Genomic DNA, 27,200 nt, shown 5'->3' with positions numbered 1-27,200 from the left:
CAGTACTGCAGAAACAAAACAGAACAAAGCAAAGAAAACAGAAGAAGAAAGAACTGACTGCTGAGCATGGTGGCACATGTCTATAGTCCCAATACTTGTGAAGCCAAGGCAGGAAGATCACAAGTTTAGGCACAGCCTTGGCTACATAGTGAGTCTTTGTCTCAGAAAAAGAGAAAGAAGGAAGGAAGGGAAGGACAGACTAACCAGAGTTCAAGTGAGGATGAGTATTTGCCAGATAAAATATGGCAACTTAAAATATTTGGAATTGTAAAAGGTGTAAAGATATTGCAAAAGAGAGGAAGGAGCTCAAGCTTCAAGGCAGAAATGCTAGTGGTAAATTGCTTTCTTGTGACAGGCAATGCAGAATCTGAGGACAGTGCTTCAGGGCACCAAAAACTGCCTTCAGAAAACAGTCTCCTTAGTACTGGCAGTTTGTAATTTCTGGCCTACTAAGGGAGTCACTCCTAGTAGCTTTTCATTTTCCTCTTGAAAGATGTGTGTGTTCACTATTAGAACATAATAGTGTGGCTTCCTGTGGTGGCGCATGCCTGTAATCTCAGCAACTTGGAGACTGAGGCCGGAGGATTGCAAGGTTGAGGCCACCCTGGGCATTTTAGCAAGAACCTCTCTCAAAATAAAAAATTAAAATTTAAGAAAGGGCTGTAGATGTAGCCCAGTGCTCCCTGGGTTCAAACCCTAGTGCTGCAAAACGCAAAACCAAAATACTGTGTGTGTGTGTGTGTGTGTGTGTGTGTGTGTGTGTGTGCGCGCGTGTGCTGTTTAACTTTTACAATTTATGTTTGTCCATGCTGGGTGTGGTGGCACACACCTGCAATCCTTGCACTAGGGAGGCTGAGGCAAGAGGATTGCCATGAGTTCGAGGCCAGCCTGAGCTACAAAGTGAGTTCAAGGCCAGCCTGAACTGCATAATGACATCTTTTGTAAAAAGACAAAAAAAGTTATATTTGTCCAAAACACAAAGCAATACCAAATAAATTGCTTTACAAAGATAGATAGATAGATAGACAGACAGACAGTAGACCCTCAAACTTTGCCAGAGTTAGGTTCCTAGAGTATCCACAAATTATGAAAACTGTGAATTTCAGATATGATTAAGAAAAATGCCTATTTTTATAGTTTAAATCCTAAATATGCTATGTCTCCCGCAGTTAGTAGTTTAATAAAATACTGTATTGAGAAATCCTTAGAAGGTGCAGGGCTGTTTGGCTGCATATTATGGATCTTAGGGTTTGAAGAAGAACAAAATCTAAAAAGAATCAAGTTATATCATGTACAGGTGCAAATTCTCTATAATGAATGTGATCATCACATATATCTAAAATATACAAATAAACTCCATTTAAAAAAAAGAAGAACAACAAAATGGAGAACACTAGTGATAGCTACAGGCAGTACAGTAACCCATTATGCCTGAATGCTGGTGCATCTGCTGGAGATGGGTGTGCAGCAGTAGCAATCAGCAGCAAGAAGAACCGAGTGCAGCTCTTGGATTGGCTACTTGCAAACCTCCACCAAAACAAAAAGTTCTGGAGGATATTTGTGATTTCCAATGTGGGCGGGGGGTGTCTGTTAACAATTACTAGGTTATAAGGAAACATCCTCAAGCAACTGAGGCCCAGAACTCTGAACCATGACTCGGGTTGGGGGGTTGTGAGGTATACTGTGCAGTGGTAATGGAGATTGAGTCTAGAGCCTTTGTGTTTGGCTGTATCCGCGGCCCTATTTTATTTTTTATTTTGATACAGGGTCCAGGTAAATTGCCCAGGCTCAGCTTGAACATGGGATCTTCCTGATTTAGCTTTCCAGAGTGCTGGGATTACATGCATATGCCACTTACATTTTTAAAACTTTCAACTAATTTGTATGGATAACTTTTTAGAGTATGTGCTGCTGAAGTGAGCACAGTATGGATAACTTCTATGAGTTGCTTGTTTTGTTTTGTGGGGATTTTGGTTTTGTGTTTGCTTTTTTGTTTGTTTGGGTTGTTTGGTGTTTGCTTTGGTGTAGTGTTTGGTTTGATCTGGTTTGGTTTGGTTTGGTTTGGTTTGGTTTGGTTTGGTTTGGTTTGGTTTGGTTTTTTTGAGACAGGGTCTTGCTTTGTGAATCACGCTGATGCTGAACTATGTAGCCCAGGCTGGCCTCAAACTCACAGTGATCCTGTTGCCTCAGCCTCCTGAGTGCTGGGATTACAGGCGTATGCCACCGCCCATTGCTATGTACAGGCACCTTTTGAAATATAGATTGTTCTCAGTTGAGCATTAATTAATACAGAATAATCTTCTTGTTGACTATGTCTTAACTGTATTTCTTCTGGGACTCAGTGAATGATTTAATCATATAATATTACCCAGACACTAAAATAATTCCATATGTTCATGAAATATAATATTCTTGTTGAATGCAGTGATGCATGTCTATAATCTCATCTGCTCAGGATGCCAAGGTCAAAGGATCACAAGTTTGAGGCCAGCCTGAACTACATAGTGAAATCCTGTCTCAAAAAAACAAAAACAACAACAAAGACAGGGCTGTAACTCGGTAGTAAAGCACTTGGCTAGCATGTGCAAGGCCTTGGGTTTAGTTCCCAGTATCGAGGGAATAAAAGAAATATTCCTCCACTAATTTGCCTTTTCTTTATTTCACATAGTATAAATTTCAGTTTATTATGGGTCAGTAAGTTTTCTTTAATGCCTAGCAATACCTTATATCAGAATTATCTGTGTATTTTTGTTTTTTGTTTTGTTTTGTTTTGTTTTTTGAGACAGAGTTTTGCTATGTAACTCAGGCTGCCCTTGAACTCACCGTGTAGTCCAGGCTGGCTTCAAACTCATGACAATCCTCTTGCCTCAGCCTCCCAAGTACTTGGTATCTAAGTATTTTTTTAAACATTACTTTCTGATTTATAACTGTGCCTGTAACATTCAGCAAACACACTTTCCATTTCTCTGACATGGAAATTAAGGTAAAGCAAAATGTTGTACTATCAACCATACCCTAGGTTCCCTTGGCTTAGCTCCTTCCATCAACACACTACGGCAGCCCGTCCAGCAGTTTAGTCTTTCTGGTGATTCCTTTCCATGTTTTTATTTTATGTTTTATTTCCATGGTTTTATTTTATTTTAATTAAAAAAAATTTTATTAGTATGTGTTTGCAGTGTGTAATGACTGCATTGTTGAGGGAAGTTGGTACATGTACATATCTTTTTTTCTTTTTATTTCCTCCACATGTGGTTTTAGCTGGACTCTAAAGAATTAAGAGAAAGTGTCACTATTTGAGGAATGCGTAATTAAATTAGATTTGCAATTGTGCACGTTAATCTCTCTGGTAGGTGTGGTGACTTCTGACCCAGCTCACTTTTTTCTTTTCTTTTCCCACACAGATTGATAGAGCTCCATTCTCCTGATAGCAGGAACACATTGATCCTCCGCTGCAAGGATACAGCCACAGCACACTCCTGGTTCGTAGCTATCCACACCAACATAATGGCTCTCCTCCCACAGGTACTGGCTGAACTTAATGCCATGCTTGGTGCAACCAGTACAGCGGGAGGCAGCAAGGAAGTCAAGCACATTGCCTGGCTGGCAGAACAGGTAGGCTTGGAGGCAGAGCAGGATTGCATTGGTCCCCATTCAGAGCCAAACTAGGTCCCCTACTACCTGTATCTGTAATATTTATCATACTGCTATCTCTTGGATACCCACCTTGTGCATCTTCTGCTTGTCAATTTTTTGTCTGTCTCTCTCTCTATATATATATTTTTCCTTTTTACTCTTTAGCTCCTTACGAATTACCACCTCCCCTAGAAGAATTAACTGTCATGGCACTCACCATCGCAGTGCAACTAAAAGGAGGTTCTTATTACCACCTTAGTTAGCAGGATCTTTTTTTTTTTTTTGCATCTCCAAATGTACAGTTTTATTTTTTCCTTTTTTTTTTTTTTTTTTGTACCAGGAATTAAACTCAGGACTTTGCACTTGCCAGGCGGGGGCTATGCTGCTGAGCTATATCCCTGGTCCACAGTTTTATTTTTTATCAGACTTGAAAAGCTAATTTTCACAAAGTGAACAATAAGGGTCACCCATACATGAGACTTTTCAGTATTTTGCTGTTCAAAACTATTGACTTTTGCTGTTCAAAACTGTTTTATGTTCAACGATGCTTTTCTCCCTGTCATTTAAAAAAAAACTTAAAACTTTTCCCTATATATTTAAATAATGGGCAGTTTTTTGGTTTTTTTGTTTGTTTTGGGTTTTTTTTGAGAAAGGACTCACTATGTAGCTCAGGCTGACCTTGAACTCACTATGTAGCCCAGGCTGGCCTCAAATTCACGGCGATCCTTGTGCCTCAGCCTCCTAAGTGTTGGGATTACAGGCGTGTGTCACCACACCCAGCAACAGGCAAATTATTTGACAAGTAAAATATCCTTTTTTTTTTTTGTCTTTTTGAGACAGGGTCCCACTATGCAGTTCAGGCTGGTCTTGAACTCACTTTGTAGCCCAGGGTGATCTCTAACTCTCAACAATCCTCCTGCCTCAGCCTCCCGAGTGCTGGGATTACAAGCGTGTGCCACCATGCGGAGCAAAATTTAGACATAAATCTCAAGTGCAAATATTAAATTGAAAATATTAAATTTGAAGCAGAAACTGCCATAAATTTAAACTCATTTTAATCAGAAAAATATGTAAGTTGAAAATAATTTGTGAGGTTTAAAAATGACATAGGATAATTTGTTGTTGTTGTTGTTCTTCTTGTTTTTTTTCCGGTACCGGGAATCGAACTCACGACCTTGCACTTGCCAGGCAGGCGCTGTGCTGCTGAGCTAAATTCCCAGCCCCCGACATAGGATAATTTTTGTAAGGGACTAGATAACACATAACTGGATGTTGACAGTTGTGGATAAAATGGAATTAAATAGACATGACCGTGTTGTGTTAAAATTTAGAAAAATGGGTGATCATGTGGCTTTGGCCTGGAGGTCATAGTTTCTCCAGGGCAGCAGACTCTAATTTACACCCCTGCTCTGGGAACAGTACAAAATATACAAAACATTTCAGAAGCCATTAAGCAAAAGTAGGGTTGTCTTTCATAACTGGAGAATGAAAAGCGAAACAAGGAAGCCTAAGAGGATGTTCAGTGAAAGGAACGAGAGAACTGAAGAATATGAGTTATTTTAGATCCCAGGTTTGACCCAGAGAGAGTGGAAGTTCCCATGTGGCGTTGAATTATACCCTCCACCATCGCTGGGCCAGAGAGAGTTGAAAGAGGAGACTGGGGGTCTCAGGGATCAGCGTTCAAGTGCCAGCTCTGTTTTTTCACTGATTTTAGATCTGTGTCAATTATATTTCCTCTCCTTGAATCTTAGTTTCCTTCTGTGTGAGTAAGGGGATTTTATTTTAATTTTAAAAACTGTATTAGTACATGTTTGCAGTACATAATGACTGCATTCATCAAGGGAAGTTGCTAGAAGAGAATGTACTAGATCATTGACGGGCAAATGCTGCCATAAAGTCAGTGTGTGGAGGTCTCTTGTCTGTCTGTCTGTCTTTTTCTTTCTTTTTTAGGTTTTTAGGGTCTCACCATGTACTTCAAGCTGGCCTTGAAGTGACTAGGTAGCCCAGGCTGGCCTCACACTCACAGTGCTGAGACGACAGGCATGTACCACCAGGCTTCATTTTAATTTTTTAAATACAGTTGCCCGGGTCTGCCCACTCACATTCTCCAACCTAGCAGAATCCTAATTTTTTTCTCCAAGTAGAAGTTGATTTTATTTATTTAGAGATGATGTTTTCTCCAACAAAGTTCTGATTTGGTGAATCTGTCATTGGGCCTAGCAATATCATTTTCTAGTTCACCAGAAAATTATTCTAGAACATCAATTTTGATGCCAGTAATTTTTCTTTACACTGAAATCTTATGAACACTTCAAATAAAATTATTATAAACTAAAACATAAATATATACCAAACATTTCTATGAAGCACAATTAGAATAGGCAAAGAAATTAGTGAAAAATTGTAAGTACTTATGACTGAAAGATTTAACATTTTAGTTATGTTTATTATTGTCTCCTTCCCTTCTTCCTCCCTCCCTCCCTTCCTCCCTTGTTTCCTTCCTTCCTTCCTTCCTTCCGTTTTTCCCTCCTTTCCTTCCTTGAGATAGGGTCTGTAGTACAGGCTGGCCTCGAACTTGTGGCAATCCTCTTGCCTCAGCCTCTCAAGTGCTAGGTTTACAGGCATACACCATCATTCCCAGCTTGTTTCTATATTATTTTTATGTGCTAGTTAGAAAACTGGATTGAATGATAATCATTCTGTTCTTTCAGCAATATTAAAAATACTCATGATTTTTAAAAGGTAACAAATTCACATGGTTCAGAATAAAAGAATTAAGTCTTGCAGTTTTTCCTGTCACCCATCTAATCCCCATTTCCTTTCCTCTAGAGAAGTGATCATTTTTGTTCCTTCATAATGGATCTTTTGATATTTTCTGTTCTTTTTTTTAAAGGTGATATTATAGCACGCATACACCTTTATACCTTGTCCCTTTTTTTCCTTTAAACAGTGTATCTGAAAAAGATTCCATAATACTGCAGTGAGCTACCACCTTTTTTACAATTACAAAGCACTCCATTGAATAGGTTTTTTTAAATAAGGACTTTCTGTAACTTTGTTGTTATATTTTGGCATTGCAGGTGATGTTGCAATAGATAATCTTGTTACTCCCTTCATGCATGCATTATCTAGATTCTTTAGTTCCTGAGCTCAGAGAGATCAAATAAAAGAGGAACCCCTGATACCTGAATGTATTTCAATTTTAAGATTCTTACTTAGTGGGGCATGGTAACACTTGCCTGTAATGCAACCACCCTGGGAGACTGAGGTAATAAGATTGCAAGTTCAAGCTCACCCTGGGGAAGTTAGGAAGACTCTCTCAAAATAAAATAATAAAGTGGGCCTGGAATGTAGCTTAGCACAGAGGCCCTCGGTTCAATCCCCAGAACCACAAAAACAAAAACAAAAAAGTCTCTTTCAGTTTATTTTTGTGGTTGATTTTTTTTTTTTTTTTTTTTTGGCTTTTCTCCGGTACCGGGAACCGAACTCACGACCCTGCGCTTGCCAGGCAGGCGCTTTTGCCGCTGAGCTAAATCCCCAGCCCCAAAAAAGTCTCTTTCAAAGCCTATCCTGATGGCACATGCTTATAATCCCAGCTACTCAGAAGGCTGAGGCAGAAGGGTCACAAATTTAATCCCAGCCTGGACAATTTAGTGAGACACTAGCTCAAAGTGAAAAAAAAAAAAAGCAAAAAGACTGGAAATGTAGCCCTCTGTACTGCCCTGGGTTCAATCTCTAGTGCTGAAAATTCTTTTTGTTTTTTCTTTATTTGCTTAATTTGTTTTTCTTTTTAAGGTGCTGGGGAGAAAACCTTTAAGTTTTTGATAATGAAAAAATTTGAAAGTAGAAATTTATTTAGTTTAAGTAAACATTACTTTTGGTAAAACTTTGGTGAGTAAGGGATTTATCCAAAAGTTGTATCAGTTCTAAATTTTGAATAGAGTTTAGAGCAGGAGATATTTCTATGAAAACCTGCGGGATAAATCCTAGAAGTACTGGGTCAGATGGCACTTACGTGGCTCAGTTAACTACCACTGTACGACAAATTACCCCTAAGATTTATTGGTCTAAAAATAGCAACCATTAACTTCACCCAGTTTCTCAGGGTCAGGAATCTGATAGAGGCTGAGCTGGGTGGTTGTCACTCAGGATGTTTCCTGAAGTTAGATCAGGCCATCATCCGGGGTGCCATTCCTGTGCAGTCTTGGTTGGGGGTGGCAACCCCACTTCGAAGATGATTATGCGGGTGGTTGGCAGGAGGCCTCACTTCCCCGCTTTTTGCAGAAGTCCTCACTTGCCATGCGGGCCTTTCCCCAGGGCTGCCTGTGAGTCCTCAGACGTGGCTACTATTTTTCCCCATGGCAAATGATCTAAGAGACAGAACAAGAGAAAAGCCACAGTACCTTTTCTGACGTAGTCTCAGAAGTCACACACTGTTACTCTGCTTTCTTCTTTTCATTAGAAAAACAACTTTAAGCCATACCTACACTAACGTGCGAGGAGCTCAGGCTCCACCTCTTAAGAAAAGAGTAGTAAGTCTTTAAGGGCATATTTAAAACTACCATAAAGGATATATGCATTTGTCATTTTGATAAATATTGCTAAGTTGCCTTCAATTAGGATGTAGTACTTTAGGTTTCTATCAGCAGTGTTTGAGAGTTGCCAGACTTTTTTAGTGAACTTAATTAGGTTTATGCCAGGAAGGAAAGCAGTAAAGCCATCAGCTTATCACATTCCACTGTTCATGGGTATATTTATGTGTGTGTTTCCACCATTCAGCTTGGTGCTCTTGGAACACAGGAGACAGGAGCACATTTTTTCCAAGTCCTTATTGTCTGCAAAGGTTTAGCCTAGTGGTTTGTTTGTAGTAAATGCTCAGTTTTTAAAATTTTTTTACATTTTGCCTTAGTGGAGATTGAGCCTGAACCCATGCAGCTAGGTAGGCACTGTGCCACTGAGCTCTATCCCCCAACCCCTTTTTAATTTTTATTTCAGACATAAGGCCTTGCTAAATTGCTTCCTGAGCATCTGGGATTGCAGGAGTCCACCACTGTTCCTAGCCAGTTTTGCTTTCTTTGTCTGCATATGTACACACACACATGCATACAAAAACCAAGCAAATTCCTAATTTTATAATTATTTATAAGATATTGTCTTAAGATCACAAGCATGGAGTTGGAAATAATAAGTAAAGAAATTTCAACCACTCTAAAAATAATATTGCTGAACTGATACAAAGAACTGTTTGTTTGGTTTTGTTTTGTTTGAGACAGGGTCTTGCTATGCAGTTCAGGCTGGCCTCGAACTCACTATGTAGCTGAGGCTAGCCTTGAACTTGAAGCAGTCCTCTTGCCTCAGCCTCCCTAGTGCTGGGATTACAGGTATGTGCCACCATATCTGGCTGGAACTGTTTCTAAAATACTCTTGATTTTTATTTTTTGAAGTAGTTGCATGGAATACCTAAATCAAATTTTATTCTCAGAGAAGGTGTTTATGCCGGGCATGGGAGGCTGAACCAGGAGGATTGCTGTAAGTTCGAGGCCAGCTGGGGTTGCATAATTAGTTCGAGGCCAGCCTGAACTACAGACTCTGTCTCAAAAAACAAACAAACAAACAAAAACCAGTAAGGTCTTCAACCAAGACTTAATATCATTTCTTAAAAGTGTTATAGGGAGCCACGCATGATACCACTGTCTGGCATCCCAGCTACTCTGGAGGCTGAGACAGGAGGATCTCAGGTTCAAGGCCAGCTTGGAGAACATAGCAAGACCTGATCTAAAAAGATAAAAGTGTTAATCATGAGTTTACATATTTAATACACTTTGAACTAGAGTAAATGCCAAAGCTCTTTCTACCTATAACTGTGAAAATGAAGAAAAATTTGGGTCATGTGATGTGTTATATATGTACAAATATTCCTTTTGGCAGAAGATATTTCTTGAAAAGCTTTCATGTAAATGAAAGTTAGGCGAAGTAATTTCAGAGAATTTAGGAAAGATCATTTAACTTGAAATGATTTCTCCTTGGATTTTTTTTTAATTATTTAATATTGTCATAAATTGAGTTTGCAGCCAGGCATAATGGTGCACACCTGTAATCCCAGCACTTGAGAGGCCGAGGCAGGAGTATTGCTAGGAATTTGAGGCCAGCCTGGATTACATAATAAATTCAAGGCCAGCTTGGACTACATAGTGAGACCCTGTCTCATACATACATACTACATATATACCTATATATATATATACATACATATTTCTTGCTTAAAACAAGAAATACTGTACCTATACTGGCCAGGCGTGGTGGCACACACCTGTAATCCTATTGAATCGTTTTTACATCTTAGTTGAAAATTGATTGGCTGTATAAGTTTGGGCCTCTTTCTGAACTGTCTGCACTGTTTCTATGATGTATTTGTCTTACCTGAGGCCATTCCCACGTGGTTTCATTACTGTGGCTTTGCACTAAGTCAGGTAGTAATAAATCCTGCAGCTTTACTCTTATTTTTCACTTTGTTTTTGCTACTATAAATCCTTTGCATTTCCAAATAAATCTTAGAATAAGCTTGTTGAGCCAAGTGAGCGGGTTAAATCACTAGTGATACAAGATGATCATGTGAAGAGGATGATGTGAAGGGGACTTTGTCACCAGGGCATCCTTTCCCAAACACTATCACTACAGTTTCGTTATAAGAGAAACCTCAGGCAGACTCAAGCTGAGGGACAGTCTATGTACAATGCCTGACTAGTGCTCCTCAAAACTGTTAAGCTCAGGAGCCAAGTGTGGTGGTGCACACCTATAAAACCCCAGCACTCTGGAGGCTGAGGCAAGAGGATTGCTGAAAATTCAAGGCTAGCCTGGAGCAACATAGTGAGACCCTGTCTCAAAAAAACAAAACAACAAAAAAAGAAAGAGACACTGTCATCATAAACTGAAGTAAACTAAGAAGATATGACAACTAAATGCAGTGGATTAGATCCTAGTACAATCCCAGAACAATTAGGGTAAAGTAACAGTAATATGCCAGTGTTGTTTGAGTTCCTGTACGCTTTGGATATTAGTCTTTTATTTAATGTATGGTTTATATATATTTTCTCCCAATCTGGGTTCTTCACTCTGTAGTTTCCTTTATGGTGAGAAGTTTATAATTTGATAAAATTCATTTGTTTATTTTTACTTTTTTTGCCTGTGCTTTTTGAATCTGGTTATATTCTTTAAGAGGCATTTTCTTGAATTACACCAAAGATAGGACCTCTGTTACCTATAAATTCAGTTTTTAAACCAAGCATGGTGGCACAGGGCTGTAATACCAGCACTTGGGAGGCTGAGGCAGGAGGATCCCTGTGAGTTTAAGACCGGCCTGGGCTACATAAGTGAGTTCAAGGCCAGCCTGCACAACATAGCAAAACCCTGTCTCAATTAATTAATTAATTAGTTCAGTTTTTAAAAAGAATTTTGGAAGTGATGAGAAAAGCCAAGATAGCCAGAGAAGAGCTTTGTTTTTAACAAGTCCTGGCCTGGGGACATAGCTCCATGGCACAGCGCCTGCCTGGCAAGCGCAAGGTCCTGAATTTGATTCCTGGTACCCACAAAAAAAGAAACAAAAAACTATTATGTTCCTAATAATTCACAAGTTGCATAAAGACTCAAGTTAGGGATACATATGCTAAATTAGGATTAGCAGAATGGTTAATTTAGATTTTGCTGTCTGGTTTCTACTGCAATAGTAAAATAAAGAACAGAAGTGGCCAGCCTTGGTGGTACAGGCCTGCAGTCCCAGCTTCTAAGGAGGCTGAGGTAGGAGGATTACAAGTTCAAGGCCAGGCTGGCGCACTTAGTGAGACCTTATCTAAAAATAACAATTGGGGATGAAGCTCAGTGGTAGCATGCTTGCCTAAGCATGCACAAGGCCTTGAGTTCAACCCTTAGTACAACAAACCGCCCCCCCAAAAAAAGTGCATCACTTTTCAAAAAGAGAGATGTATGATTATGGAATTTAGGAAATTAATATTGACTATTAGTATTTTTCATCTTTAATACTATCCAACTGTATTTATTAGAAAATGGACTTTGAAGAAGGCTGTTCTTTGGCCAGTATATGTACGTGCAGGTGTTGAAGCACAAGCAAACAAAAACCCTAACATTATATCTCTTTTGCTGCAGCCAGAAAGTACTGGAGCCCCAAGCCTGCTGTGCTGATAACACAGCACGTACTGTACTGGAGTGGGCAGCATTTTGATGCCGCTGAAAAGAGTGTCATTAAAAGTTAGGGCAAATAGGTGAACAGAATGATTACAATTGAGGTTTCATTTTTCTCCAGTGATGACTAAAAGAAGGAAAAGTTGTTCTCTAAAGCCTAATGACTTAAAAGAGCTAAAGAATAAACACTTTAAAAAATTTGTTAATGATAGGCCAGGCTACAGAGTGACCATCTAACAAAAACAAAATAACAACAAAAAAATTGTTAAATCAAATGTTCCTTTTCATGAAATTGGATGGACATTGCTTCTGTTGGTCTTACCATTTTCCCTTTCAGGCCCAAAATACCTTCTTTGGAAAAACTAGATTTAATGCAGGTTTTCCAAATGTAAGTACTTGGTCTGATCTGAAATCTCTGTATTGTAATTTAGGAGAAAATTTATTTTAAAACCTCAGATTATTGGCCTGGGATATAGCACAGTGCCTGCCTAGCAAGTGCAAGGTCATGAGTTTGATTCCTGTTACAAAAAAAGCAAAAAAAACCCCTCTCAGATCATTATTATTATAATTATTATTATTATTATTATTATTATTATTTTAACTCTTTGTGAAGTTAAATTTTACATTATTTTTCTATTGAAATATTATCCATAACAATCTTAGAGACAAAAGCTTAGTAGTGAACATAAAGTTGAAATCCTTTTGGGGGTTACAAAAATGTAAGAATCTAAGAGCGCCTCCTTAGAGTTGATATTCTCTTTCCAGATATTACAGAGTTACTTATATGCTAATACAGTCTTAGCAAACTAGTTAGCCGGGCTTGGTGGTACATAGCTGTAATCTCAGCACTCTGAGAGAGTTCTGAAAATACAATGAGGATAGAAAGTTTGAGCCCACCCTGGCCCATTTAGCAACTTAGTGAGACCTTGTCTCAAAATTTAAGATAGGATGGGATGCAGCTTAATACAAAGGCTCTGGGTTCAGTGGCCAGCACCCCTAAATACATATATACATACATACGAAAAAAGAAAACTAGGGCTAATTGATAACAAAAGTGTAATTCTTTCTGCAGTATTTTGCTAGAATTTTCAGAGTCAGCTCATGCTTTTTTGTTGTTTTTGGCACATGGTAAAGCACAGGTCCCTTCACTGGATATAATTCATTTCACACTCGGCATGCTGGCACATACCTGTAATCCCAGCTCTAGGAGGCTGAGTCAGGAGGATTGCAAGTTTGAGGCCAGCCTGGGCAACTTAGACACTTAATAAGACCTTGTATTATTTTGAGATTTATTCAGTACATTCCAAAATATATTGGAAAATATTCAAAAATACTTCTACATGGGTATATGTGTATTGGAGGTGAAGTGGGAATATATCCAATATTTTCTAAAGTATATTGGGGAAAATATTCAAAACATTCATATATATGTACGTGTGGAATGGGTTGCAGTATAAAATGTATTTCTTACTGTAGGTCTTGATAAAAAAAAATTACTGTTTAGATTATACAGATTTATTTGACAGAGAGATTTTCTGTCCTCCTAGTAGAAGTATGTATCAGTAATTTTTATCCTATGCTTAGAATATATTAGTCACTATACTACAACTATTACCAGGTTGAACATATTACTATATATTTAATCTTTTTTTCTGGTACCAGGAATCAAACTCAGGACCTTGCACTTGCCAGGCAGGCTCTGTGCTGCTGAGCTAGGTCCCTGGCCCCTATATATTTAATTAGAACCAGTGATAGTTATTATGGAATAGGGAAAAAACTGTCATATCAGTAGGTAATGTCTGCACTTGCTGGAGTTGGGGGAACTTTTTCAAATACACACAATACCTCATACCTCCCAGGGGAGAATCCCAGCCAGTGGAAAGGCTCCTGAAGGGATGTTTCCTGTGTCTCAAGTCTGTCAAGTTGCAGAAACAAAATGGAGGCCTGCGTGTCAGGCCATCACTGAAGGAACTTTTACAAAGACATAGCGTTGTAGTCAGCTCTGATGTCCGGGTTTCACCACTGTAACAGGCAAAACTAGATGGTGGGAGACAGCAGTGGAGACCTGTCCTCATGGCTGTGACGGAGAAAGATTTGCTGCTTTATGACTGCATGCCGTGGACAAGAGATGCCTGGGCGTCACCGTGTCATAGCTATCCTCTTGTTGCCACAAGGTAAGAACTAACGACAATAAATATTTATCCTATTCTAAACCTTTGAAGACTTTTAAAGTGAATTCTATTATCCTAGGTGCCTAAAATAGCTGGTGTAGTTGATGTAAACAAAAACTTTTCTTACAACCTATTGATCATTTTGCAGGTCCTAGCTTAGAATAAATGTTTCTGTCACTACTGTTTCTGTGTGGTTTTTAAACTGTTGAAACAACTTCCTAACCACTCGCTTTAAAACTTGCTTAGTCATGGAGATAATAGAGGTTTTTTCTTGATTTTATTGACTATGACTAGAAAACCACTGAAATTGTAGCAGCCTTTTGAATGGGTGATGAAATTATTTAAATCAGAATGTGGTACTCCAGATAAACCACACAATTCAGCCAAAAATGTTCTTTCACGTCTCTATAAATATAAAAATATGCAATTTTGATTCCCTCAAATAAACTTTGATTTGACCTGAAGCAATGTTTCTAGCATGCCATATGTGGGGAACTGATTTTACAGGGTGGCTTTTGTTTTATTTTGTTTTGTTTTGTTGTGAGATAGGGTCTTGCTCTGTAGTTCAGGCTAACCTTGAACTCACTATATAGTCCAGGCTGGCCTTGAACTCATGGCAATCCTCCTGCCTCAGCCTCCCAAGTGCTGGGATTACAGGTGTGCACCACCACACCTGGAAAGATGTGGGGAATTGAAAGGGAAAAGAAAAGAGAAATTTAGATGGGGGCCAGGATGTCTTAAGGGATAATAACTATAAAACTGAAAAGTATATTCAAATTTGGTTTTACTTCAATTCAAATTCAGTTTCACAAGACAAAAAGAAAGAAAAAAATCAAATTGAGTTTTACATGGACTTAAAAAAGACTCAAGTGTTTCCAGAATTCAAAAGCTGCACACTGAAAAAGAGCCCTACAGTTAGGCGTGGTGGCTCATGCCTCTAATCGCACCACTCAGCGCCTGAGGCAGCAGGGTCACGTCTGTGGCAGGAAGGTGCAACAAGACTCTGTCTCCAAAAACAAAACAGAGTGAACAGAAACCCAAACCCTTACAGCGTTAGGGAGTCAAAGAGCAACGACAGAACCATCTGGTATATCCCATAGGGAGCACTGGGAACTTCCTGCTTTGAGAAGACAAAGAATATTCATTGCATTATACGATTTTTTTTTCTTTTTGAGATAGAGTCTCGCTATGCAGTTCAGGCTGGCCTTGAGCTGACTTTGTAGCTCAGGCTGGTCTCGAACTCACAACAATCCTCCTGCCTCAGCCTCCCGAGTGCTAGGATTACAGGCTTGCGTCACCATGCTCAGCCAAGATTATCATTTTATATAGAATTTCCTCCAACTTGCAAAGTTCCCTTACATGTATTATTCTTTTAATAAAAATATAATTTTAAGCCAGGAGTGGTAATGAACACATGTAATCCCAGCACTGTGGGAGGCTGAGGGGGGAAGATTGCAAGTTCAAGGCTAGCCTGGGCAATTTAACAGCATAGCAATAGTGTGTCTCAGAATAAAAAAGGACTGGAGATATAGTTCATTGTGAGGCCCCTTTGTTCAATACCTAGTATCACACACAATACAGAGTTACAGCCTCTCTCCCTTTCTTTCTGTATATATAATTTAATTATATATAATTATTGTACATGTTATTTGATTGATTGATTGATTGACTGATTAATGCCGGGAATCAAACTCAGGACCTCATGCTTACTAGGCAGGCGCTTGTCCACTGAGCTACATCCCCAACCCCTATAATTTTATTTATATATGTCTATATAATTTTAATTATAAAATATTGTATATATATATATATAATTTTAGGTGGGCAGAGTTGTACACACCTGTAATCCCAGCACTCAGGAGGCTGAGGCAGGAACATTGCCACGAGCTCGTGGCCAGCCTGCACTATGAAGTGAGACCCTGTTTAAAAAAATAATAATAAAAAGGAAAGGAGGTTGAAGCAGGAGGAGAGAGTTCATAGCCAGCCTGGGCTACACATAATTCGAGGTTGGCATGGACTTCATAGCAAGACCATGTAGATTTCCAGGAGTATCTATAATTTGGAGCTGGAATTCCTAGTTCACAGACTAGAGATATAGGATGGACTGAGACTCAGATACAGAGGTTTGCACTCCTTAATTCCTTCAGGGTAGAAGAGTTTTACAGGAAAGTGAATTCAACCATCAGGTTCTCTGCATTTTTTTATATCCACTAAATTTTAGCCTCCTTGAAATCAGGAACCAAGACTTGGCTATCTTAGCACTTCACCTGTAGTAGGCTCTCAAAATATCTTAGTTAAGTTGTGTTACTTAAACTGTAGCTACTCTGTCACAGTTATATTGGGAACATGGCAGGAATCCTACAGAAACATGTAGTTATGTTTTAATAGTTATAGCAGTTAAATTTATATTCTAAAGATTTAGAACTTTAAGAGTATGACTGTAGAGATATTTTAAGTTTAAATTTTGTGGAAGTTTATTTCTCTAGTTCTGATGAAAAGGAGGGTAGAGCCAGGTGTGGTATAAGCCATAAAAGACACCTATGTGAAAACACCCACAAAAGAGGACTTCCAGAACTGCTTCAGAAAATGGAATGGCTGAGTGGTGAACAGCAGAGAAACAACCTCTCTGAGATTTGGTGCCCAAACACTTGAATATAGCAATGTGAGGAAGAGCAGGAAGAGGGAAGTGGGTCCCCAGGACCCAGCAAGAATCTGAACCAAAAACTGAACCCCATGGGAAGAATGAAGAGAGACCTCAATGAAGAAGAAGGAGATGGCAAGTGGCACTTTCTCCCTGAGCTCTGACTCACTGCCTCAGGGGTGGCTTGAACCTGCAACACATTGTAACTACTTGTGACCCCAGAGGCCTCCACAGAGAAATCCACCAGTGGGACAGAGCAGTGGATGCAGTGGCCTGCAGTGCCTGGTGAGTTATTCAGGTTTAGACCTCCTCCAGGAAAGCGCAGTTGGCTGGTAGCCATCTTGGAGCGGGGTCACCTGAGCTTGGAACTCAGAGCAGCTGCAGGCTGGCTCTGTCTAGCAGTTGACAGTGTCAGAATGAAGCAGAACTGAGTTCAAGTCAGCAGGAGGTCAAGGAGCCGAGTTCAAGCTGGCAGGAGGCACTTGAAGTGTTACAGGCTGAACAAATCAAGTTGCGGCTTCACAGCCAGAAACCAGCCTGAACTTCAGTGGAACTAAAGGTGTAGGCTTTCTGGGATTATCCACTACTCTGCTGTAAATCTATAGTGAGCTTGCTAGGATTAATCCACACAGATCTGGGCTCTGTCTGCCCGTGCTGTCTACCAGTGATAGCAGAGACACCCCCTAAAGTAGACTTGTTTTTTTCTTTTATACTTTTTGTTTTGTTTTGTTTTGTTCTTCATTGTTCTTGTTTTTATATGAGTGCAAACATTGTTTATAGGTTTTTAGTGTCATTCTGTTTTAGTCTTGTTTTTATTTTTTCTTCTCTCTTTCCTTCCTGTCTTTTTCACCAGTTTCCCAAAGTTCATGTAATCTTCCTTTGTTCTCCTGCCTCGCTTCTAATCTCTTCCTCTTCTATTCTTCATTTTTGCCCCTAAACTCTTTCACATTTTCTCTCCTAAACCAAAAGTGTTTAATCCTAAACCAAATGTATAATAGATACTGTGAAATGGGAAGAAAACATTCAGATGAGAGAAGAAAAAAGGGAGGGGAGAGAACAAGAGGAAAGAAGGGACACAAAAAAGAATAGAAGCAAAAAATGGAAATGAAGCTCTTATAAATAAAGAAGAGAAGAAGGGCTTAAGGGAGAAAAGAGGAATGGGAAAAAAAGAAGCAGCAAGCACTATCATGTACAGGTACAAACTCCCTATGATGAGTGTTACCATTGTGTGTATCTAAAATATACCAATAAAATACCCCCCCAAAAAAGCAGATGGTATAAAATTTTTTTTTCCTCTCCTGAGGGTAAAATCACCATATTGAGGGTGTATTTACTATATACAATTTTCTGGTTGCAGATTTTGTTAAATAACACAGACATCATTCATACAGTTAAAAGTGGCAAATTAATAATTACCACAGTTGGTCATTTTCTAGGTTGTGTTTGATACTATTGTTATTGCTGATTGTATTACTTTAGCCAAGGTGACATAATTCTCATCAGTTGTTCCTCCCCCTGGTATGCCAAGACTGAGGTTGCCTAAGGGTCATAAATAACACTACAGGCTAGTGCCAAAGAACCAGGGGCTAGAACCAAAAGGCATCAACTTCTCATCCCTAATAAACTGAGGAGGTAGGATCTTGCAACAGACTCAAAACCCAAAAGCCAGCTACACCTGGAAGACATCTCTAAGAAGTAGTCATTTCCTAAGGGTTCTAAATACTAGCAATAAAGCCACCTGCTGTAAGCAATTTATAAGCATCAACCTAAGAATTAAACTAAAAAAAAAAAAAAAAAAAAAAAGAAGAAAGAAAGAAAATGAGAAGACACTTAAAACAAGATGCAACCCCAGACTTCCAGCTTGCCAAAGGCACACCCAGGGTGCAATGAGGTGGAACAGTTTGAAAGCACCAACCTGTACTCTCTGAAGTGGTAACAGCAAAAGTCATAAAGCAGATGAACGAGGCTCTAGAAAAAGATCACATCAGAAATAATTTCTCAGATAACTACAGAAGTGGTGACCATAATGAAAGACATGGTTAGTGACTCTAGAGCAGATACAGATTTAAATGGAAAAATAGAGAAGCTTAGGAAAATGATAGAAGCCATGAACATCCAACATAGGAAAGAAATAGAATCCATGAAAAAGATTCAAACTGATACCCATGAGATTAAAAATTGTATTGAAAGTATATGCAGCAGAAAATGAGGACAGAATCCCAGATATAGAAGACAGGATTACAGTTAGCAATCATGCAAAGAAAACTTTCTTAAAAATAGCAGGGGATGCTGGGTATGATGGCATATGCCTGTAATTCCAGCACTCAGCAAGCTGATGCAGGAGGATTGCTACAAGTTTAAGGCCAGTCTGGCTACATAGTGAGTTCAAAGCTAGCCTGAACTACATAGTGAGACCCTGTCTCCAAACAAAAAAGAAGGCAAGGAACCATGAAACTCAATCCAACAGCTGCTAGATGTTGCAAAGAGGAATAACATAAAATTGATCATTCAGTGAAAAAACCAAGAGATAGTGCAAACAACATAAAATTTCTTATATTGTGCTTACAGGAGAAATGCCTGGTCCTTTGCTCCTCACAATCCAAACATTACAGGCCCTACAGAAACCAGTTTGGTGTTACCTCTTTGGGGAAACTATTCCCAACCATAACAGGTGCACACTGCCATTCGTTTATGGATTCTTTCCAAAAGGTTTTCCTGGAGGTCCTCCTATGTGACAGACACTGGCATAAGCATTCCTATAGTATTTCATTCAAACTTGAATCAGGACGTTAATCATCCTGTATTAAAATCTTGTAACTGTAAAAAAATTTTTTAAAAAATTCACTGTGTTTATATCACTCCTCAAATAAAAAGCCCGTGGTGGAACATGGTGGCACAAAACCAGAGTGAGTTACCATTTCCTGCCTGCCAGGACAGCAGTAACTAAAAAGACTTAATAAGCTGGACATGATGGCACATGTCTGTAAGCCCAGCAATCTGAAGGCTGAGGCAGGAGCATTAAAAGTTCAAGCCCAGCCTAAGCAACTTGGTATGAGACCCTATTTCCAAACAAAAAGGACTGAGAATGTAGCTCAGTGTGAGGGCCCTTGGTTCACTCTCAAAAAAAGATGGTAAGTGTAGGCAAATACGTGGACAAAGTAGAATCTTTACACACGGTTGGTGAGAATGTAAAATGGTACAGTTGCTGTGGAAAACAATCTACCTGTACCTCCAAAGGCTAAATAAACACAGTCATATGTTTAGTAATCTTGTTACTAAACATGTTTTATATCAAGAGACTTATGTCCACATAGAATCTTTTTTTTTTTTTTTCCTCTTTTGAGACAAGGTCTGGCTGTATAGTTTAGGCTGGTCTGCACTCACTTTATAGTCAAGGCTTGTCTTGAACTCATGGCAACCCTCCTGTCTCAGCCTTCCAAGTGCTGTGATTACAGGTGTGTGCCACCACGCCTGGGCTCCACACAGGAACTTACACATGAGTGTTCATAACACCATTATTCACAGTACCCCAAAACTGGAAACCTAGTGTTCAACAGCTGATGAATGAATAAACAAAATGTGATATAACCAATGGAGTACTATTTAACAATTAAAAGGAGTAAAGTCCTGACACATTGGTGCCACATGAATGAACCTTGAAAATATGCTAAGTGCAAGAACCCAAACACAGAAGACTACATGTTGTATGATTCTGTTCATGTGCAATGTCCATACGATGTGAATCTGTAGAGACAGAAAGTACGTCGTGGTACTGAGGGTTAGGGGGAAATAGGGAGTGACTGCTAATGGGGACAGGATTTCTTTTTGAGGTGATGAAAAATCTCCTAAAAATGGAATATGGTGGTGGCTGCACAACTTTGAATATGTGAATACTAAAGACCATTGAACTTCAGTGGGTAAACTGTATATTGTGTGAATTTTTTTCAGTGAAGCTATTATAATTAAACAAACAAAAAACCCCAAAGGTTTAATAGAAGGGACCAATCCACAATACATTGAATTTTAATTCCTGTTCCACTACTTGTAGTAATTGGAAGCACATTACTAAACCTTTCTGTGCTGTAGTTTTTTTGGTTTTGTTTTTTAAGACAAGGTCTAGCTATGTAGTTTAGGCTAGCCTTGAACTCACTGTGTAGTCCAGGCTGACCTCAACTCGTGCCAATCCTACTGCCTGAGCCTCCTAGAGTGCTAGGATTTTAGGTGTGCGTTATCATACTCATGTTGTTTCTTAATAAGTTTAATTAATATCACACCAGGGATTCTTTATTCCTTGTTCGGAGAATATTGGAATGTCAAAGATGACAGGCAGGTGAAAGTTTTAGATTTTCCATGTGTCCTTGCAGTCCAGAGGGAATTGATTGAATCTACTACCTGAGAGAATTAAGTGGAGCTTAATCCTCCATCAGGCAGAAAGGGAGAATGTAGCCATTTAGATGCAAAAATGGAACCAGACCAAGAGGTACCCTGCAGCAGGAGGCAAGACCAGAAGTGGTATGCAGATGTCTTTTTAGTATAGGAAAGGGAGGGTTTGAGATTTTATGTGAGTAATGAGAAAGGGCTGACTGTTCAATTTCTGTATTTCTACTTTTAATACTCGAGTGTATTCTGACAAGTGAATATACGGGAAAAAATAGCATAAACATAAAGCAAAGGAAAAAAATTAAGGATCTTGATTGTCCTCAAAATTAAATAGTCCCTGGTAAGTTAGGAATTAACTACAGTTCAGAATCAGATAACATTGTTAGAGTGATATAAATTAATGAGTTACAGTTTATATTGGATTGCACCTTTATACTTGAGGAAACCAAAGCTCTGTGTGTGTGTGTGCATGCACGTGTGCATTGTGCGTGTGTGTGTGTGTGTGCGCTTGCGCACGTGTGTTCTTAATAACTGACATTCGGGCCAGTGATGACTTAAGTAAAACATGAAGGTGATAGTTCTTATTTTACACACTTCCTGAGATTAAAGTCAGATACACAATACAGGAAAAAGATGTGTTGGATTCATAGGTGCTGTGGATTTTGTAGTCTTTTCCTATAAGCTTTGGAAAGGGAGGCTACTCAGAAAGGGAGGCTACTCGCAGTGTGGGAAATTGAATGGTGTTGTGCTTATGGGACTTACTGGGCAAAAGCTGCTCAAACGCCTTTGCATGAGCTCATCTGGCCTCCCACAAAAGGGGGGCCTTTTGGCATTGGGTCCTAACCAAGTGCTGTGCAGCAAGAGTCCAGCAGCTGGTTCAAATTAGGCTCCCTCTGCCAAATCTTTCATAATCAGATCTGTAAGAAAGAAAGAATACTAGACTTTATATTTTGTAACGTCTGATTTGGGATTAGCAGTCAAACAATATGGCAGCATACCCCAGTCACTTTCCCCTACAGCCTCCCTTCCTTGGGTCATTTGCGGAGTAATTTTGAAAGTTCTTTAACTCTTGGGAATAACTGTTTAATTGTCCCGTTCCACAGCAGTCAGCTCGGTAAACCAATTCTCAGACTACTTTGTGGGTTTCTGGGGCTCCACTTTTCAAGGGCCTGTAAATTCACAGCTGTTTTCATGGTTCATAGTCAGACTTTGCCTCTTCACTGAGTTGGCATTTACCTTCAGGGTCATTAAAACTGTGGGTGCCTTTGCATAAATCAGGGCAGCTGGCACCAACCTGTCTTAGTAATCCTTTGTTCTTCCCTTTGCTGACTTACAGGGGGGAATAACAGTTATTATTTTCTTAATCTTTATTTTTATTAGTACATATTTATACATATTGATCACATTCATCAGAGAGAATTTGTACCTGTACGTTTTAATTCTATTTTCCCATGACAGTTAAAAATGTCTTTGTTGAAGTACTAAAAATTACTGGTTTTAATTCATCTCGACCCCTGAGTATTTATTTTTAATCCTCTGAGTGATGAAATGAGAGTTCAGTACTCCAAGAGCACTTTTGCCTCATACAGAAGAATGATCTAGTGGTTGTCTTAAGGGAAAGCATGGGTGTAACTGAGTTGTGAGCTGAACTAGCTGTTGGCCTGAAATACCCCTTTGTGTGTGTTACTAGAGGTCAAACAGAGGGGAATTCTACCACTAAGCTACATCCTCAGCCCCCTTTTTTATTTTTATTTTGGAGACAAAGTGTTGCTAAGTTTCGCAAGAGGACATGAACTTGTGACAGAACCTCCCCAGTGCCGGGATTACAGGAGTGCACCACTGTGCCTGGCGGAAGGCTACTTCTTCCGTGGAAGAACAGCTGACTGACAAGCTGGTTAGTTAGGCTTGGGTATTAGTAAAATCTTTTCTCTACAGTGACAGAAGTGAGTCTGTTACTTAATGAAAACACTGATAGTATTTGTTGCGAGTGATAAAATTGTAACTTTCAAGAAAAAAATTAGAATTCTGGAACTGCTTTGGATACCTCATATAAGTAGAATCATGCAGTATTTGTCTTTTTTGATTTGCTTATTTAATGTAATGTCCTCAAGATTCATCCATGTGGTAGATTACAACAGGATTTTCTTTTTATTAATTGATGTTTTTTTAGGATTTTCTTTTTAGACTGAATAATATTTCATTGTATAAAATGCACCATGGCAATTTTTTCTTTTCTTTCTCTCTCTTTCTGTCTCTCTCCTTTTTTTCTTCTTTTGAGACAGGGTCTCACTCTGTAGTCCAGGCTAACCTTCAACTCAAGTTGGTCCTACCGCCTCAGCCTCCTGAGTGCTGGGATTTCAGGCATGTGCCACTAAGCCTGGCTCTTATTTTTTTAACTGAGAATCAAACTCAGGGCCATGCTTCCACTGAGCTATGTCCCTGTACCTTTTATTTTTGTTTGTTTGGGTTTTTTGTCTTTTTGAGACAGGGTCTCACTATGCAGTTCAGGCTGGCCTTGAGCTCACTTTGTAGCCCAGGCTGCCCTCGAAGTCCCAAGGATCCTCCGGCCTCAGCTTCCTGAGTGCTGGGCTTACAGGCATGGGACACCATGCCTGGCCCATACCTTTTATTTTTTTCGGATAGGATATAAATTGCCTAGGCTGGCCTCAAATTTTCAGTTCTCCTGACTCAGCCACCCAAGTAGCTGGGATTGCCCACATTACAGGGATGTGCCACTGCACCCAGCTCAATAGATACTTTTTGCTTGCTTGTTTGTTTGTTTGAGACTTTCTCACCATGTAGTCCAGGCTGGCCTTGAATTCCCTGTGTAGCCCAGGCTGGCCTCAAACTCACAGCAAACATCCTGCTTCAGCCTCTTCATAGCTGGAATTACAGGCATGCGCAGCCACACCCAGCTAGAGATGTCTGTGAAGACAGTATCCTTTCAAGCTGTGACACCAGGAGTTGGAAAACAGAATAGTATCTACTTGAGAAGACTATACAATAATCTTGTTCTGAAATGTTTTTATCCAAAAACTGTTGGTGGCATTTATAAATTTCTACTTTTCAAGGAGCAAGAATTCCTGACATTTTCCTCTGATAATGTAGTAATTACTTTCGATCTCTGCTCTGTGGTCCTAGGTTGGTTCATTCTGGCTCTGGATGTCGATCGCCCTCCCTTGGATCTGACCTCACATTTGCTACCCGGACGGGCTCTCGGCAGGGCATTGAGATGCATCTTTTCAGGGTGGAGACGCATCGGGATCTGTCAACCTGGACCAGGATACTAGTGCAGGGTTGCCATGCTGCTGCTGAGCTGATCAAGGAAGTCTCTCTAGGTAGAGATGCTGGCATTTCATTTCTAGTCGTAATTTTGTTGCTGTATTTTTAGTTTGGGGTTTTTGTTGCTGCTTGTTTGTAGAGCCAGGGTCTTGACATGTAGCCCAAGCCAACCTTGAACTTATTATATAGCCTCGGTTGGTCTCAAACTCACAGACTTCCTGCTTCAGCCTTCCAAGGACTAGGATTATAGGCATACACCAACATGCCTGGCTCCCTAACAGTAATTAAATGGAACTTTAGGCTTTATTTTATTTTATTTTATTTTATTTTATTTTTTTATTTATTTGTCTTTTTTTGAGGCAGGGTCTCACTATGCAGTTCAGGCTGGCCTTGAGCTCACTTTGTAGCTCAGGCTCGTCTCGAACTTGCAACAGTCCTCCTGCCTCAGCCTCCCAAGTGCTGGGATTACAGGCATGCACCACCATGCTCAGTGAGGCTTTATTTTAAAGTGAAATCATGGTTATGTGTGCCAGGCCATAAGATGTGCTAAAATAATGGCAGGTCCAAGTGGCAATCGATGGTGGAAGGAAGCATGGTGTCTGTATCACAAGTAAAATTCCTGTAAGCCTGGAACATGGCTCTAAGCACATTCATAATCCCTGTGTAAAGCATGACATTTTTACTGTGCATTGTCTTAACCAGCATTTAATAGTGTAAGGACTCACTTGCTAAGGACTAGATGCACTGACTTTCTCATTAAGAAGATTTGGGATCTAAGTTATGGATAGACAGCCTTAAATATGAGCATCTGGCAAACAATGAAGGGTTTAGAACCAGGAGTTTCTCTTCAGAAAGTTTGAAAATGCCTAGCGTTTCCTCAAGCATCCAAAGAAGTAAACGTTGATGTCTCATTCCATTGTGGCAGCACCCTCTTGTGGCTATTAAATACCTTTGAATTGTGTACTGTAAATGTTATGTATGTATACATAAAGATATTCCACACTGCTTTTCATTTTAACATGGTCAGTGTGGCTGGGCCTTAAATTGGGACCTTTTAGGAATTTGAGAGTACTGGCTCCAAAACCAGCAGTTTAAGCCCCTGCATTTCTCTCTCAAAATGTCTTTTTTTTTGCCTTTTTGAGACAGGGTCTCGCTCTGCAGTCCAGGCTGGCCTTGAGCTCACTTTGTAGCCCAGGCTGGCCTCGAACTTGCAACGATCCTCCTGCCTCAGCCTCCCGAGTGCTGGGATTACAGGCATGTGCCACCACGCCTGGCTCGCTTGCTTGCTTTCTTTCTTCCTTCCTTCCTTTCCTTCCTTTCCTTCTTTCTCTTTTTTTATTTGTTGTGCTGTGATTGCTTCTTTTGGGGCTTTTTTTTGAGACAGGGTGTTGCTACCTAGTTCAGGGTAGCCTTTTACTCATTATCTTTCTGCCTCAGCCTCCTGAGTGCTGGGATTACAGGCACAGATTATCACACCTGACTCAAGACAACTCATTCTTCTGACTAGGTTAAAGGCCTGAATGATGTTCACAATCAGTCTGGCTTAATTTATTAAATCAGTATTTACTGAATATTTTAATAATTATCAAGCGCTATGCTTTATAATGAGAGCAGTAAAAATAAATAAGACCTACTTTATGCCTGACACCATTGTATAAACACAAAACACAGTGTCATCAAGGTGTGGTGCACATGGCTGTAATTCCAGAGCTCCAGCTAAGGCCGGAGGATCCCAGTTTTCCGCCCAGCCTTGACAACTTGGGTACTGAGCAAGACCTTGTCTTCTTTTTTTGTCTTTTTTTTTTTTTTTTTTTTTTGTCTTTCTGAGACAGGGTCTCGCTATGCAGTTCAGGCTGGCCTTGAGCTCACTTTGTAGCCCAGGCTTGCCTCGAACTTGCAATGATCCTCCTGCCTCAGCCTCCCAAGTGTCGGGATTATAGGCATGTGCCACCACGCTCAGCTAAGACCTTGTTTTAAAGGGGAGGGGGTAGCTGGAGATGTAGCTCAGTGCGAAAGCCCTGGTTTCAGTCTCCAATACCGCAACAGATGTACAAAAACAATCCTACAATGTCATTTCTTCTTTAACTCTGGGGGTGATTAGCTCGTTGATTATACTTGATGGGGTGGTTTTCCTTCAGCGTAGTCACCAGTAACACTGCCCCAGCCTTTCCCTGGCACAGCCTTGGCAGACCACTACCCTCCATGCTGCTGTACAAGGCCTGCACAGTTCTGGGGCTGCGAGAGGGTCAGGCAGGGGACGCTCGGGAAACACTGCATGTACTAATGCTCACCTGAGTGTAATGCTCCTTGATTTATTAGTTATGAGCCATTTTTCCCTCCCACTTTTATTAAATTTCTTTACTATTAGGGAATTTCTTAGAAACTTACCTTTAGTGTATATCTTTATACACAGTATCCCCAAGATCTAAAAAAGCCAGTTTCCCCTCCACTTGAAAAGCAGTAGCCAGCACACTAGAAGGAAAAGCAGATTTGTGGGGTTGGTGTCATGGAAGCCAAAGGAAGAACATTTCCAGGAGAGCGATGGTCAGGAGGGTGAAATGTATCTGGTTGGTGTGGTGCAGCTGAAATTATAGAAATGCCCATGAAAATCACATCAAATACAAGAGAAATACATGACACAGAGTATAAAAGGGGAGAGATCTTTTCTTGGCAATCACAGTTCTTCTCAATTGCTTGAGCCAGTTTGGTTAATTGCTCGCCTTGAAGGATACATTCGCCTGGGTGAGGCCATGCTCAGATTGGCCCAGGAGAGAGAGGTTGGAAAAGAACCTGGGTGGTGATGAGAGTCTTAGCTGTTGAAGTAGCAGTGTCTTTTTTTCTTTCTTTTCTTTTTCTTCCCTTCCCTCTCCTCCCTTCCCCGCCCCTCCCCTCCTTCC

At 39.9% G+C, this 27,200-nt stretch overlaps 1 protein-coding gene and 1 long non-coding RNA gene across 3 annotated transcripts in view; one reads left to right on the top strand and one right to left on the bottom strand.

Moving 5' to 3' along the window:
* Positions 1 to 27,169, bottom strand: part of LOC106146561 — a 64,455-nt gene extending 37,286 nt beyond the window's left edge. Inside the window, exons 1-2 of one of the 2 annotated variants that reach the window (XR_001231048.1) lie at positions 26,692 to 27,169; positions 21,784 to 21,938 (exon numbers count right to left, since the gene is read on the bottom strand). This is a non-coding gene — a long non-coding RNA (uncharacterized LOC106146561). The remainder of the gene's footprint in view (positions 1 to 21,783; positions 21,939 to 26,691) is intronic. The other variant, XR_001231049.1, reaches the window with a different exon arrangement.
* Positions 1 to 27,200, top strand: part of Sntb2 (syntrophin, beta 2 (dystrophin-associated protein A1, 59kDa, basic component 2)) — a 98,282-nt gene that overhangs the window by 60,639 nt on the left and 10,443 nt on the right. The window contains exons 3-5 of the mRNA XM_013503934.1: positions 3,402 to 3,612; positions 13,861 to 14,003; positions 24,163 to 24,359. Of these exons, the coding sequence (XP_013359388.1) occupies positions 3,402 to 3,612; positions 13,861 to 14,003; positions 24,163 to 24,359 (551 nt within the window). The remainder of the gene's footprint in view (positions 1 to 3,401; positions 3,613 to 13,860; positions 14,004 to 24,162; positions 24,360 to 27,200) is intronic.

Source organism: Chinchilla lanigera, unplaced genomic scaffold, assembly GCF_000276665.1.
Source record: "Chinchilla lanigera isolate Chin_1 unplaced genomic scaffold, ChiLan1.0 scaffold00083, whole genome shotgun sequence".
Taxonomy (NCBI): Eukaryota; Metazoa; Chordata; class Mammalia; order Rodentia; family Chinchillidae; genus Chinchilla; species Chinchilla lanigera.
Note: the sequence above shows the minus strand (reverse complement) of the source record. Positions and strands in the feature narration are given on the sequence as shown.